Here is a 16323-nt window from a genome sequence, read left to right on the forward strand (position 1 = left end):
GGGTTGGTAAAGGATTCCAGAATTCTGAAGTCCCTTGGCTAAATACCATGGTATAGTGCTTTTGACACATGTATAACCTCACCTGTAACTGCTGACCAAGTACTGTGATGTGCAGCATTCAGTGTTAGGGAACAGGTACCACATACATTAATGAGGCCCCCTCCTTCCATTAAGAAAAGTGTCTATTGTTTAAAAGTAAAGGGACATTGAGAGTACAGCCAGCCTCCTTAAGAGAGAGAATTCATCTAGAGAAGGGGGCAGGAAAGCTCATCCATGCTCCTCAACTCCAAGTACAAAAATTTCTGATTTTTGCATGTCTCTGCTAGCAAGGGGTCTGCAGAGTGAAGAAGGTTAGTAGGATAAATTCCCTCAGGAGCCCCAGACTGCCAAGCAGCCACACCTTGCGTGGGTAGAACCCTAAAAAGCAAGGGTCAAAGAAGATGCAACTTCAGGGTGCAGGAGGGTGATGATGGGTAACTGACAGCTCCTTTCAGCCTTCCCAATAGCTGAGACCAGCAGCATAGCACCACAGCTTTTGAAATATGACTTTTTCAATGCAGGACTGATTGTTATTTTTCTTTAAAAATGAAACACACATACATACACACACACATACACACACACACAAAGATATCACAAGGCTGAATACATTGTCTATCTACAATTGCATGGCAAAATTATCAATATTTTTACTGCATGTGACAAGGTTGCAGAGAGGAAACTAGGTGATTATTGTCACATTTACTATTACAATACTGTTGTGAAACTCTCTCTGAATTGGACTTAAATCTGGATATCGTCCATCTGTTGTGGCTTCTTATGGAAGCCACAAGGCAAAAAAATAATCTCAGATGCTTCCAACCTGAAAGACTTTGTATTCAAGTCATCCAAGTCCCCCAAAGGGTCACATCTACAAAAATTTCAGAGGATGGATTTTGATAGACATAAGACCAAAACCAAGTTAACTATTTTGCTAATTAACCAAAAAAGTACAATAGGAAATTATGGTTTGTTTTTCCCCATGGTATTAACATAAATATTTATATATTTTTTAAAAATACAGAAATCTAGAAATGCAATATTCACTTGAGTTGTTAAATTAACTCAAAACCTAAAACAGATTTCAAATTTCGGTTAGGTCAGAGAGTCAAGAGTCAAGTTTCCAGAGTCAAGTTCAATGACCTCTAACAGGAGGGATACTTCCTGGAAAACATCAGAAAAAGGACAGATCAAACACTAAAACAAAGATCTATTATAATAGATAAAATTTCACATCATAAAAACATGTGAACAAAATGTTTTCCCCCCAAGGACATCAACTCTTTTACACTAGAGAATCCTATTTCTTGATTAAATGATTCAATCTAACCCACCAGTCAGAACTTACCAACACAGGTAGTCATCCCATTGCCCACAAAGCCATAGTTACAAATGCAGATCTTCTTCCCTTCTCTTTGCTGGCAAGTAGCATGTTCGTGGCAAGTGGCACAGACATCAACACCTGAATCATAATTTGTACATTTCAAAAAAAGGAAAGCTCAAGGTGGGATACATTTAGTTAATATATTTTAAGACACCAAATTTTCTCCCTCTCTCTCCCCCTCTGGTACTGGGGATTCAACACAGCGGAGCTTTACTACTGAACTACATCCCAGTCCTTTATTATTATTATTATTATTATTTTGAGACAGGGTCTCCATAAGTTGCTTAGACTCTCCCTATATTGCTTAGGTTGGTTTCAAACTTGCAATCCTCCTGCCTCAGTCTCCCAAATCTCTAGGAGTATAGGCATGAGCCACTGCACCTGGCGGGAACCAAGGATTGAATTCCAAAATAAACAGGATAGATCTAATCTCACCTTTAAAGACCTTCAAGGGCGACTTATTGCCCACGAATACCGGGCAGATTCCTCCATGTGTCAATCACCACTCTCATTCACCTAACTCCTGACAGACATTTCCTGCCTCCATGGTTCACAAATCCCAAACATGTGGTACTCTCTGGGCAGAAGAGGCCAATCTTTCCTAACAGACCATCTACTGTCCAATTTCCATGCCACGGTCCTGACAATCCTTCACTTAGAATGCCTGCCTCCCTGTACACCTAGCTGGCACCTACTCCAATTTCAAGACCCAGCCTGAGGATCTCATTCTGTCTCAGTCTCCCCCATTCCTCCATTTGTAAGAAAAAGGGAGTGTCTCGTCCTCTGTGCTGACCTAACACCTGCACATTCCCAAATCAATCACTTTAATTTCTTGTCATATCTGATCCCAGCTCTGTCTTCCCAGTTTGGTTTTATATGAGCCACTCAAAGACAGCAATTATGACCTTTGTCCAAACCTTATTATGGCCCAGCATAGACACTCACTGTATTTTTATTGACTGGCTGGCTAAAGGGATCTGAAATCCAACTTGCTACAACTCAAAAAGTAAACCCAGGGGAGAGGAACACAGCCGCCTGTTACTCTATCCATTTTCCTTTTAGGGGCAAAAAAAAGGAATGTGTTTAAGATGTCAGGGAGATAACAGCCATTTACTCACAGGGTAACCACACCCCAATTACTTAGATAAACAGCAGAAATGTTTGAGGCTAAAACTCCTAAAACATCCAGATTTACCAGATGGTGATATATGGCCTAAGATCAAACAAGAATTTCTACCTGAGGCCATGGGGGATACTGTTTCAGCTCAGTGTCTCTGTAATTTCAGAAGTGGCCCAGTTAAGGAAGAGTCCAGCATGGAATTTTATCTGTGTCTTGGCCCCATTATTAACCAGGCAATACAGGCCAGCCCTCAGGCTGCTCCAGGCACAAACCAACAGACACTAGGAGATTTCTAAATATTCTGCGTCCTGTTTTTCTTCTTCTTCTTCTTCTTTTTTTTTAATGAATGATAACATAAAAATAAAACAAATTAATCATTACTAACTAATAACAAATTAATCATTACTAATACCAAATTAACCATGGAATATTTACAAAATATATCTCAGACCAGGAAAAAAATGCAAGCTAATTTCCAAAAAGTAAAAAAAAAAAATTAAAGGTATTATCTTCCCGCCACAGAATAGTAAATAATAAAGCTACAAAACATAATTCCAGTATCCCCTAAACGAAACTACTTGGAAAACTACAAAACATTCTCTCAAATCACTTTCAGGATAGAGAAGATATCCAAAAATGAAATGTTTAATACTTGCTATAAAACTTATATACTCCAGAAAATTCTAGTTTAATGTGTCTTTATGGGCTGGGGATGTGGCTCAAGCGGTAGCGCGCTCTCGGGGCATGCGTGCAGCCCCGGTTCGATCCTCAGCACCACATACAAACAAAGATGTTGTGTCCGCCAAAAAACTAAAAAAAAAAAAATAACTATTAATGTGTCTTTATACTTTAGCTTTGACTTTTTTTTTTTTTTTTTTTTTTTTTTTTTTTTGGGTGGGCAGGGATCAAACCTAGGGCCTTGGGCATGCAAGACAAGCACTCTATATCACCAGCCCCTTGTCTTTATACTTTAAAATAAGGGGAGAAACCTTGACATATTAGCACATTACCCATCTGATGACATGGAAAAAAATCAAAAAGAAAGAAGGGGAAATAAAATACATAAAACTCATAGACACTATAAATTTGTAATCACATAATACAACCAAAATTTTGGAAATTCTTTTTAAATAATGGTTCTTGGGTGCTACGGTTTGGATACCGTCTAAGGTTGTCCTCCAGGGGTTCCTGTGTTGGAAGCCTGGTCCCTAGTGTGGCAATGTGAGAGGCCATGGAACCTCTGACAGGTTGGGCATCAGGGGAAATAATTGGGTCATTTGGAACATCACCCTCCCAAGGGATTAATTAGTTCTCATGATACCCCATTTACTTTCCACAAGAGATGGGAGTTAAAAAGAGCAAGTCAGGCCGACTCCACCCTGTGGTTTCCTGTCTTGCCAAGTGATCTCTCCCTCAAGTGGTGCTTACACCATGATGCCAGCTCCCATCAGGCCCTCACTGGAGGAAAACCAAAGGGGCCACCCATTCTTGGCCTTCTGGCCTCTAAAACTGTAGATTAAATAAAACTTCTTCCTTCTTTTCTTCTTTTCTCTTTCCTTCTTTCTTTCCCTTCTTTACTAAGTATCTCACTTCAGGTATTTCATAATAGCAACTGAAACAGACTAATAATATACTGGGTCAAGTCAAAATCTTCAGTTGTGCTCCACCACACAATGATGAATATTCACTCCAATTTAATGGGTAGATAGAATGCAATCCTATTAAAAACCTCAAATCTTGGGTGTGGAGTTTCAGTTTGGTATGATGAAAAAGTTCTAGGGATGGATGGTGGTGGCAGCTGCACGACAAAGTGAATGTACTTGATGCCGCTCGGTTGCACCCTCTGAGATGGTAAATGATACCATGGTATGTCTGTTTTACCACAATGATAAAAAAATACAGAAAGTTACATTTTAAAATAACTTTATTGGTACATTATACATGTACAAGAAAAGGGACCCTGGCTTAAGTGTACAGTTCAATGAGTTTGACAATGTATACAACCATGAAACAGTTGCCTCAACCAGGATACAAAATATGTGAATGGATAAACACAATTTCGTGTATCCATTTGACAGTGCAGAATGAAGCTCAATAAATGTTTGTTCCCCACAGCAACACAAAGGACGAGACAACTGAAGGCTTCTCAGACCACCTGTAGAACAGAAAGTGCTGGGGTAGGGATGGAGGTGAAGCTTATTATCCAGCCAGGAGGACCCTAGTTTGCAAGGCCTTGTAGAATAGTCCTCTGAATTCTGGTGATTTGAGAGACCAAATGGTCTCCTGAAGAAAGAAACTTTATACTGAATAAAGAGGAAGGGAGCACAACTCCCACCCAAGGACAGACTGTGGGGACTGCTTCTGACCACACATCAGAGTTCCTTGTTCAACACCTTCAAGCTCAGTTAAGAATCACCAGGAGATAAGAGTGACCAATTCATCCCATTTTAATACTAAGTCCTGTGTCCTAGGAACCCCTCGTCTGAGTACAAACCAAGATGGCCAGTCACCCTGAAAAGAGAGGCTTGTTAAAAATACAGAATTCGGGGACTGGGGTTGTGGCTCAGCGGTAGAGCACTCGCCTAGCACGTGTGAGGCCCTGGGTTCGACCCTCAGCACCACATATAAATAAATGAATAAAATAAAGGTTCATCAACAACTAAAACATATTATTAAAAAAAAAAAACATAATTCACAGAGACTCTGATTTGGTGAGTGTAGGTAGGGCCTGAGACTCTGCCCTTCCAAGAAGCTCCCAGGTGGACCACACCATGAGTAGCACTGTAAGTCTAGCTCAACCTCAAGGACATCAGCCAGAATTCTGGAAGGCTAGGGGGAGGCAATAATGAGAGAAGTCTTCCACCAGTCTAGACTGACACTTTGCATAGCTACGGGAACAATGTGACAGGGAGAACAAGCCACGGGAAGGGGATTCTCCAGGCCAACAGAAAGGTCACCAGGCCTCTGCTACAGCCTGCAGGAGGGCTATGTCAGGGGTAACTGCATCCACGCCAAACACAACTTTAGCTGAGTGTGGTGGCACATGCCTGTGATCCCAGCTATTGGGAGGTTGAGGCAAGATGATCACAAGTTCAAGGCCAGCCTGGGCAACTTAGTAAGACCCTATCTGGAAATAAAATAGAAAGGACTGTGGGGTGTAGTTCAGTGGTAGAAGACTTGCCGGGCACGTGTAAGACCCTGGGTCAATCCCCAGGACTGCAAAAAATAAAAAGATGACGTCAGCTCTGTCATCAGCAGACTCAGTACCTGAGAGCAGAGAGGTGGCCGCCACATAACTGAAGGGTGGGGTCCCCCAGGGACACCTAGAATTCCTGGCAGAGAAACAGGAAAGAGATTCCAAAATCTCAAAGGAAGAAAAGCCTGACAAGTACTTTCTGTAACTATCACCTTATCCTCCTGCTACGCTACCACCCCAGGTTCCCTCCCACTCTCCGCTCTGCAGAGACCAAGCCAGCCAAGCCCAATTCACATCCAATGATGAAAGGCTGAGAGGGGTTTAGAGGTCTCACCAAGACTAGAGTTGTCTCTCTTGCTCCCCAGTTATGTGATCTTAGGTAACTGTCAGCCCTCCAGCTTTAATCCTCAAGGAGGAAATGGTGTTGTCAAAACTAAATGAGAAATAAGGCCGGGGATATAGCTCAGGTGGTAGGGTTCTTGCCTCGCATGGACAAGGCCCTGGGTTCAATCCCCAGCACCACACACACACATACACACACACACACACACAAAAAAAAAAGATTAAATGAGAAATAGAAACACTGAAAAAACTTCTAAAGCACTATGCAAATTATATGAATCATATGCCTGTTTCCATAGACTGTTATTTTTGCTAGAAACAGTCATACAAGATGCAGGACTTGGGAGCTGGGGTTGTGGCTCAGTGGAAGGGTACTTGCCTAGCAAGTGTGAAGCACTGGGTTCGATTCTCAGCACCACATATAAATAAATTAAAATAAATATCCATTACCAATTAAAAAAAAAAAAAAGATGCAGAGCTTGGTATGTGGCAAAGTGGCAAGGAAAATGGGAGTTATCATCTTGCCACTTACTAGACATGTAACCTTGACAATCTCCGTGCTTCAGTTTCCTGTAAGTCTGTGAAATGCAAAAAATACCAAACCTACTTCATACAGTTTTTGTGAGAATTAAAGAGTAAATAAGTTAATACACACAAGGCAATTAGAATATGTTATGCATAGTTACACCACCACTCAACTCAACAACCCTGTTAGTGAAGGTATTAACTCCCATATTAGCTACTCAGCTCCCAATTATGCTAATGGAAGCACAATGGATACTCTTGACATAGAAATCCAATGCAATATCTTTGCTTGGACAAAGGCCTACCTATTCCCTAGCATTCATTATAGAAATCATAATATTCTAATTTACATAATCACTCCCTGCTTTCCCCACATCCTCCCAGCCTCCTGGGTAATACCTGGCTCACAATTTAAAGGTCAGCTTTGTCATCCTCTCAGCCTGCTCACCTGTCCCTCCTCTGCACAGCAATTAAGAAAACCTGTATCTCAGGATGGGCTGGGGCTGTCGCCTCCCTCTTTGCCTCAATATGCAAGCAAGCATTTAACTGCACTTCTGAGATATCAGCTGATGGACTTTAACAGTAAGATGAAGAGATGCTGCTCACACTCAAGGGAAGAAGGGTGTGTAAAAGCACAATGGGAGTGCCTGAACTTACATCTGTCCTCATCTAACCCCCAGTCATTCACAGCGAGACCAAACCAACCCACTGCACCACCTGCCTGAGATTCTGTCTCTCAAACTTGTGGACACAGGTAGGACCATCTAATAACCTCAGGGGAAAGCCAAAGGGGCCCAAAACTCAAGAAGAAAGGCCATTCCCAAGTCTTCTGTGACATTGCATAACATTGCATCGCTCTTAAGAAAGTGCACTAAATTCCAGAGATGGAAGGAACCTGAGAACACTTATTGTCTCTCCTCTCCAACATCCTTGACAGGAAAAAGAAAGAAAGAAAGAAAGAAACAGAAACAGAAATAAAATGTAGCCTCTGCTTTAAACACCCCCTGCCAAGAGGGAGGGCAGCGCTACTCCCTCAAGCAATGTCAACGATCACATATGCCCCCACCTGACCAGGCCCAGGACTGACATCATCCTGCTAGAACCCTGAACCTTTCCTGGAGTACAGTGGTTTTCAGAACCTGCAGCTTCCATTTGTCACCAAGATCAACCAGCAGTGGGCCCCACACCAGGCCTCCAGACCAGAAATTAACCCACCAGAGTGCCCCAATCTCAACTCTGAGTCTTGAGTTAACTTACTAGACATGTAACCTTGCCACTCACTAGACATGTAACCATTACTTCAGGCCCTACCCCAAGGTTCATGACCTGTGGTCACTCACTTCTCCCACGCTGCTTCACTCCTGACATTCTTAAGCCAGCTGTGCACCTTTTTTCTTTTTTCTTCATTATTTTATTTATTTATTTTTATGCAGTGCTAAGGATTGAACCCTGTGCCCCACACCTGCTAGGCAAGCTCCACCCCTGAGCACAGCCCCAGCCCTGTACATTTAAAAAAAAAAAAAAAAAAAAAAATCCCTGCTTCTCATTTCCCTTTCCCCTCTGCAGGGCTGAGTCCAACAGAGGACTCTGCTACCTTGAGCTACCGACACACAGACACTAAGGAGCTCAGTTTTAGATTTGAAAAAAGAAGATGAAGATGTGCCCAGGGCCAGGTCCCTGGAGGTGGAACACGGGCCACAGTAGGGAGCTTCATCAATTCTGATCTTGCTCCCTTATTTAAAGCAACTTTGAATCACTCCAAAACCATTCACTCTCTCCATTTGTCCTCCTGTGCCCTCACCTCCACTCTGAGGAGTAAATATGCTGCTGTAATTCACAGAGAAGGAGCGAAGACCAAGCCAGTGAAAGAATGATTAGTGAGGACAGGGGGCACCTCAGACAGAGAGGACAACTTCCCTGACCCTGTCTACCTTTGCTCCCCCGTGCTCCTCAAGGCCTCTGCCTGTCCTTTCTGGCCTTCCCCAGCCAGGCCTGACCCAACAAGTCCCAGAGCCACTCCCAGACTCAGAGCAATGCCAGAGAAAGGTTAAGAAACAGGACAGACTGGTTCCACCCCTCCTCACCCATTCCTAACCTCTGGATTCCTCTGGGGCCTGGATCCCCACCCAACCACCAACACCCTACTGCTTTCCCAACTATGTTTCTTGAACTTTCCTCACAGCCTAGCCCCATCCCCCAAACATCCTCCATACCAATTAAATGTAATTCAGCTCATGTGAGGGACTGAACAGACAAATGGACCATGGCCAGACATACATAAAAATAGAACTCAGGCCCCCACGGCAGCCATCCATCCAGGAACTCAAACCTCAACCTCTGTTGCAATCGCCCGAAATGGACTTACTCAATAATAGCCAGCTTCCGTAATCTTTGCCCCCATTTCTAACTTAGGACCAACCAGAGAAAGCCAAATAAGTCCCCCTCACAGTCACACAGGATATCTGCTGCCAGTCAGCAGCCTCCAGCCGCCCCAGGCTGGACACACCTGCTGCCCTCCCTCAAGTCTCTTAAACTCTCCCGCCCCCTTGCCTGGTTTTGAGACTTTGCCAAACGCAAGTGTCCTGGCTGACTCCCTTCTACAGCAAGCGCTGAATCAATAGCTTTTACATGAAGAGGCTTTCTTTGCATGAGAACAAGAACTCCTTGGAGTGATCTTTATTTCCAGTCACATTCCCAGCTCAAGCCACAAGCCCGACCCCCAAGGCTCTTAGCCTAATCAAGGTCCCAAGGCCTGGCATGGGATCTCTGCTGTAGCAGAGAGAAGTGGGTAACTCTGGTGGGCCTCCCGGAAGCCAGGACAACTGGGCTGGTTTTGAAATATGAACAGCGCTGAGGAGATGGTTTCAGGAGAAGGAAACAGCAGTTCTCTTCCATTCTCCTCCTCCTTCCTTCCCCTTCCAGAGAGAAACCTCTCCTGCTTAGAGTCCAGCTTTCCTTGGTCTTCATTAAATATCTCATTGATTTCTGCATTTTCAACTTCTCTCCCTCTCTACTGAATAATTCCTCTGTGTAAAATATGCTTAAGTTGGCTTTATTCCACCCTGACCTGGCCAGCCCAATCAAATGGTGCCCTCCTTTTCCTTTTCCTTTTTTGAAGAGTGCCCTGTAGCCGCAGTCTCTGCCCTCACTCTAGTGCCTCTGCATCTGGTTCTCACCCGCTCTGCTCTGCTAGCTCTGGGTTGCTGCTGGCCAGACTCTCAAATCCAAAGCCCTTCCTGAGTCTGCAGCCCCTGGCTTCCCCGGCTCTGGTTTCCTCCATACTCTGCGAGTCCTGTCCTCCTTACCTACCCCGACCCACCTTGGCTGCCGCTCCTTCTCCTCTCCTTACATCCACATCTAAACTTGGTCTTCCCCAAGAACCTGTCCAGGGTCTTCTTAATCTGGTCAACCTCAAGGCTTCAAATGACCTTCAAGCTTATGCATGCCACTTGCACCTACCTAGTGGCCAGTTGTGACTCCCTATTGATTTCATCTGTCCAAAATCCATATTAGCACCCCAAATTTAGGATGTTCAAAACAATCATCTCTCTTCCCAGTCTTTTTTCTCCTCCCACAGAACCACAGACCCAAGTCACCCAGTCCCAAAACCTTAGTGTCATCTTCTTCCAGTGCCACTCCCTCTTTCTCACCCACATCCAGTGCTCTTGCTGTCATTACTATGGATTCCATCCTCAGAACTGCCAGGCCAGAAACCCTAACAACTGCCTCAGTGAGCTCTAAGCCCCAAGGCTTTCTCCCCCATATTGTCCACTATCGAAAAACCAGTCACACATAAAACCAGATTCTCCAAGACTGCAAAAGGAAGGGAGGCTTGCTTCATAAAGAGAGGAGCCTCCATCAGGCAGTCCTGCTTTCCATTTCCTGGAATTCACCCCACAGCCTTTACGAAGTTGCAGGTGGACTGGGGTGTAGCTCAGGGGTAGAGCACATGCCTAGCATGGCCTAGGTTCAAACCCCAGCACACACATACAGAAAAAGTTACAGGTGACCTTGGGTACCTACTGGCTCTACCCAGCCATCTTAGCCTAGCAATTCAACAGGACGCTGGACAATTTCCTAGGCTAGAGACTTCACAGGAAGATCCTGAAATGAGTTCCAAGTCTCTACAAGCTTTCATGGGCACTGCTTTAGGAGACCAAGTCCGGAAAGGAAGGAAGAAAGATTACCAGAGGGTCCGATATTACAAAACCAGTCACTCCAGAAAGTTGAGCCATCAAGACAAACACCCACCAATGAAGGCAAATGTCCCAAAGAGAACTCAGGGGACAGGAATCTGAGCCACAAAGTCTCCTTACATGGAAATTCCCATCATTTCAAGTTTAGTGTTTGGTAGTTATTAAGGAAAGGTGTATGTGTGTGTGGGGGGGTGGTCCTTATACACACTTTTCATATCACTTCCTGTACAAAAACCCACAATGGCTCCCAGTGGCTTCCCACTACCCAGGAACAGCTACTCCAAATGCAGAGGTCTGCCAATCAAGGTACTTGGCCTCCTGGTGAGATCCAGTCTGTTTCCATTCCCATTCCCATCTATCTGCTACTGACCAAGGGAACCACGGGCCCCATCCTGGGTGCCTCTGTGTGTGCTTCCTACCCTTGTCCCTCATCTGGAATTCACTCACACATGTGCGGAGAGCTGTTTGCCCTCTCTGCTAAGAGTTAGCCTTTTTCTCGTTTTCCCAAATCCAATATTACCAATCCTCAATGGCCCAGCTCATGGGGCATTCGTGATGTCCACACCCCGCTCCCCTCCCCACTAGACGTGATTCTCCTATCTTCTGACCACCCACCCCTTCTCAGAGCACTCCCGTCCTTCTGCCTTCCATTACAGTTCCTCCCCTACTTGTCTGAATCCTCTCTGGTACAGTAACTCCCTCCACGCTCGGTGTTGCGTTTTGCAGAGGAGGAAAAACAACACCTACAACACCAATTGCCTGCTTGTCTGCCTCCTCCAGATTATGAGCTCAAAGGCGGCCAGCCCTGCACACTCCTATCTGGGGCGGAGAAGCTATTCAAGGACCTTGTAGTCAAGGAATGAATGATCGGTCTTCCAGTAAACTTCCTCACCAAATTTAGCATCCAGTTCTTCAGGAAGGTGAAAAAATTAAAGAGTAAAAAGTCAAGTGCTTGGTGTCAAGAATTTGTCATGCAAAAGCCACCGCAGGGCCGGAAGCCCCACAGTGCAGCGGAACTCCCTCCCAGGCCCTCCTACTCCGGGTGCGGCTCCCCGATCGCGCCCAGCCCCCACCTCGCCACACGCCCCGGGGCAGCGGCCGGTTCCCTAGGGCGCCGGTAAGGCCGCCTCCAAAACCGCTTCCCCCGGCGGCCTGGAGCTGGCGTGGGGCGCCCCTCGTGTCTCTTCCAGCTCCGCCTTCGTGATTCCAAAACGCTGGAGCAAGCTCCACCTGCGCTCCACGCCCCGGCTGCACGCTGGCCGGCGCAGGGGCGGGGAAGCGTCCAGACGCGGACGCGTCCTCCAGCGCCCAGCTGGGGGGCCCCAGCGCCGCACGTGAGCCCGCCCACACTCACCGGGGGCGCTCGGGGCTCCAGTAGTGCCGCGGGCCAGGCAGAGCAGCAGCAGCAGCTGCACCAAGCAGGCAGGCGGGCGACCCGCGCCCCAGGGCCCCCGGCCCATGCCGCCGCGTCCCTCCTGGCGCGCCCGCGACTCCCCCTGCGGCCCTGGAAGCGCCGAGATAAGGCGGCGGGTGCCGCGGAGAGGGGGCCGGCCCAGTGGCTTCCGGCGCCGCGCGGGGAAGCGGAGGGCGCCTCGGGGTCCCCAGGAGGCCGTGGAGCCTGGGAGCCCGAGGACGCTGGCCGGAGTTCTCAGTCGCGCACCTCCTGGGTCCCGGGGGCACAGGACAGGGTCCGGCCCTCTGGCCTTTACTTTGGGAAAGGGGGACAGACATTTAAAGAGGAGCCCCAGACTGTGCTAGGGAGGAAACGTCCGCAGTGCGTGCACGACAGGGACAAAGGGAGGCGCCCCCCGCCCCGGGAGGCCAAAGGAGAGGGGCGAGGGGGGGGCACCGGGAAAGGACTCTTCCAGGACGTGGAAGGGCTGGGATGAGGTTGCTGCGGCTCCAAGGGAGAGGCGAGAGGGCGGGAAGCCGCGGGGCCCAGGCACCCAGAGATAGAGACGTGACCAGGTGACAGGACCTAAAGAGCCCAGCTGTGATGGCCCGAGGACAGGCAGGAGTTCCCGCTGCTCCGAGGACGTCCAGCCTGGGGCGTTAGGGAGGAAGGAAATAAGCCGCCTGAATGATGAGATGGACGTGAGGAAGGCATCTTGGCGGCGAGAAAGCTGTGCTGTGAAGGGACAGGGACAGTCAGTGTGTTCTAGAAATGGGGTCGTGGTGCCGGGGATGGTGGCGTACGCCTGTGATCCCAGCGACTCCGGAGGCTGAGGCAGGAGGATCGAAAGTTCAACGCCAGCCTCAACAGTTTAGCAAGACGCTGTCTCAAAATATAAAAAGGGCTAGGAATGTGGCTCAATGATTAAGTGCCTCTGGGTTCAATCCCTGGTACCAGAAAAAGAAAAAGAAACGGAGTGGGGGTCTCCTTAGTGTGGGGAGCGGATATCTGGAAAGAGACATTAAACGGCAGCCGTAAACAAATCCACATAAGCCAAGTAAAGGAGGCTGCTGAGAAACTGTAACAACAGGGAGTCACTCTATCAAGAAGGTTTTCTGTGCCTGCACTGTGGGGTTGGGAGGCCTGGGGGCAGTCCCCTCCAGAGCTGCTGCAGGAATTAAGGCAATACAAGAAAAGCTCTGGTAAAAAGAAAAAAAAAAAAGACATGTTGACATGCTTTGGAGTCCTGCATTGGCAAGTGAGTGAAGAAGTAGAGAAAATGGAGTCCACTGGATTTTATGTCCGGAAAAGAGACATTTAAGTAGAATGTCCAGAAAAGAGAAGGAAAGAGAAATTACAGATGTCATTTAGATTTATGGTTTGGACAACTGGGGTGGATAGTGGTGGAAGCCACTGAGATCAAAAAGAGATGCAGCTGGGGTAGAGCAGGCTGCAGGAAAAGAAAGATGATCTGGAGTGAAGGCTTTGAGCTTGTAATGCCCATGGGGCCATCCAAGTGCCAGAGCACCCACGACTTCAACCCATATCCACACTTGCTTTCTCTACCATGAGCTTGCCTTAAATCTTAACCACAGGAGAACACAGCCATATAAGGGCTGAACTTGTGCAGCCTTAAAAAGAAATTGTTAAAAATAAACTTCTAGACTCTTTTGTAGCAGACTTTCTTGCAAATTATTTTTGTTCAACAAAGATAGGGCCCTGCTTTGGAAAGTAGTAGATAGACAGTGTGAGTTTTGCAATTATTTAGGCCATTTTTTTTTTTTTTTTTTTTGCTAAACTCAGCTCACCATGAACTTTGAAATTATGAAATATTGCAACAAATTTGCCATTTATTTGAGACATTTCTTAACCAACCTATATCTCCATCTCCCACATACTCCTCTGTAAAATAAATTCAAATATTTATGCAGGTATATACATTTTCAAAATATTTTTTAGTTGTAGATGGACACAATACCTTTATTTTATTTATTCGCTTTTATGTAGTGCTGAGGATCAAACCCAGTGCCTCACATGTGCCAGGCAAGTGCTCTACCACTGAGCCACACCCCCAACCCCTACTTTTTTAAAATTAGTGATGTCAGGAAAAATTCTCCAAAACTTGAGAATGGGCAAGAGAAATTACTGAGTGTCCTTTCCGGGTGTTGCATCGGTTACTGTCTAGTAGCCATTCAGAAATGCTCGCACCTTCTCGGGCTTGCTGCTGATAATTCTGTTTCTACTCTGTAAGGGTAGAAGTTAACTTGTAGAAAACTGATGATAAAACAAAAAGTTCTTATCTATAACAATGAAGATGAATGTTTTCCAGAAGAAATATGAGTGCCTCCTTCTTTTGTCCTACATATCATATCAGCTGGTTAACCAGTTTGGAATCTACCAGCACATCCATTTCATCATTCTCTACTTCAGATTTTCCTTTGAACCTTAATATCTTACTAGTTCTTCTTTGAAGTCACTATCTTACTGAGTTCCTCATTAATTAATTAGTTGAACAGAATCTCAGGTTTTAATTTTGTATTTGCATGAGTCATGTTTTTAACTTTTTAAATTACACTTTAGCACAAAACATGTTCTATATTCTATATTAGATTGAATTATTTTTATGGGCTTTTTTGGCTTTTAAACAAAATTTTTTTGAAAAGTAGGACAAAAGCATCACTGAGCTTTCTGTCTGTCTGTTTGTTTGTTGTTGTTGCTGGAGATTGACCCCAAGGGCACCTTACCATTGCCATTGGGTACTTCTTACCCAATGGTAAGTTCATTGAATCACAAGATGAAAGATTATCTCCTTATAAGTATTTGTCAGAAACATTAAAGCAATATTGAACGAATGTAAACTTGGAGCAGTGAGATTATTGCTGAGAAAAATTGTTCTCTTTTTGGGAGAGAGTGGCCAATACACCATCTTTTAAAAGAGAATCTGTAGCGAGTTCTTTCCTCCACAACATCTGGATTTTAATGCTTCATTAGAGAATTACAAGTTTGGGTTTCAAGATGGCATCTTCAGTTCTGAAAGTTCTTTCTCCTTCCTTCCTGATCCTGCTGAAATGGGGAAAGATACACTGTGTGCATACAGTATTTGTTGTTTGTCCCAGCTTCCTATCTCAGAACTCTTAACATCCTGGGAGTTTCCTTAGTGTGGGAGTATCTTCTGTTATTCATAATGACTCCTTTTTATAACACCTGAGTTTATGCTAATAAGATTGAAACAGTTGGGGGACTCCCATGAAAAATAGGACCTCTTAAATTTAAAGGAGTAAAATCTCTCGCCAAGGTGTGTGTGTGGGGGGGGGCAGTGAGAAAGCCAGACTAGTTCTTTATCTTATGAAAATGAGGAGTTTAAAAGTGGACCAGTTTTCAAGGCTATGGAGTTAAGATAACCCTGCTTGAGAATTCAGCTCAGCCTCCTGAGATGATGTGCTCAGAAGAAATGCCAAGAACTAGAGCCAGACAAGACAAGGTCACTGAAATCAAAGCCACTGAGACAGGGTAAGCATTTGTCCTGTTCTGAAAATAATATTAGGAACTCTTCCAGATGATAAGAAGCAAATTCCAAATGATGCGGGACAGAAATGTGCATAGAGTAGTCACTGAAGCAACCTATAAAGTCTACTTTAATAACATCCTATAAAACAATCCCAGTGGGGCTGGGGTCATAGTGCAGTGGTAGAGCACTTGCCCAGCATATGTAAGACACTGGGTTCAGTTCTCAGCACCACTTATAAATAAAGATTCAGTGAAAACTTAAAAAAAATTGAAAATGAATAAATAAAATGAAAAAAAAAATCCCAGTGATTCCAGAGGAGGGTCGCAAGTATGAGGGCAGCGTCAGCAACATAAGCAATCTAACGAGACCCTGTCTCAAAATATAAAATAAAGGGGGCTTGGGTTGTGGTTCAGTGGTAGAGTGCTCATCTAGCATGCAGGAGGCACTGGGTTCAATCCTCAGCACCACATAAATATAAAATAAAGATATTGTGTCCACCTAAAACTTAAAAGTAAATTTTATATATATACATATATATATGTGTGTGTGTGTGTGTATAAAAATTTTTATAAAAATCATACATATAAAAGAGTTGGAGATATGGATCAGTGGTTTAACAC

At 45.2% G+C, this 16323-nt stretch overlaps 1 protein-coding gene across 1 annotated transcript in view; it reads right to left on the reverse strand.

Annotated features, from left to right (window-relative positions):
• The window catches only part of Susd1 (sushi domain containing 1), a 112736-nt gene extending 100467 nt beyond the window's left edge, over positions 1-12269 (reverse strand). The window contains exons 1-2 of the mRNA XM_027942975.2: positions 12157-12269; positions 1388-1501 (exon numbers count right to left, since the gene is read on the reverse strand). Of these exons, the coding sequence (XP_027798776.2) occupies positions 1388-1501; positions 12157-12262 (220 nt within the window). The 5' untranslated portion in view covers positions 12263-12269. The remainder of the gene's footprint in view (positions 1-1387; positions 1502-12156) is intronic.
• Positions 12270-16323: the final 4054 nt, after the last annotated feature.

Source organism: Marmota flaviventris, chromosome 13 (assembly GCF_047511675.1).
Source record: "Marmota flaviventris isolate mMarFla1 chromosome 13, mMarFla1.hap1, whole genome shotgun sequence".
NCBI lineage: Eukaryota > Metazoa > Chordata > Mammalia > Rodentia > Sciuridae > Marmota > Marmota flaviventris.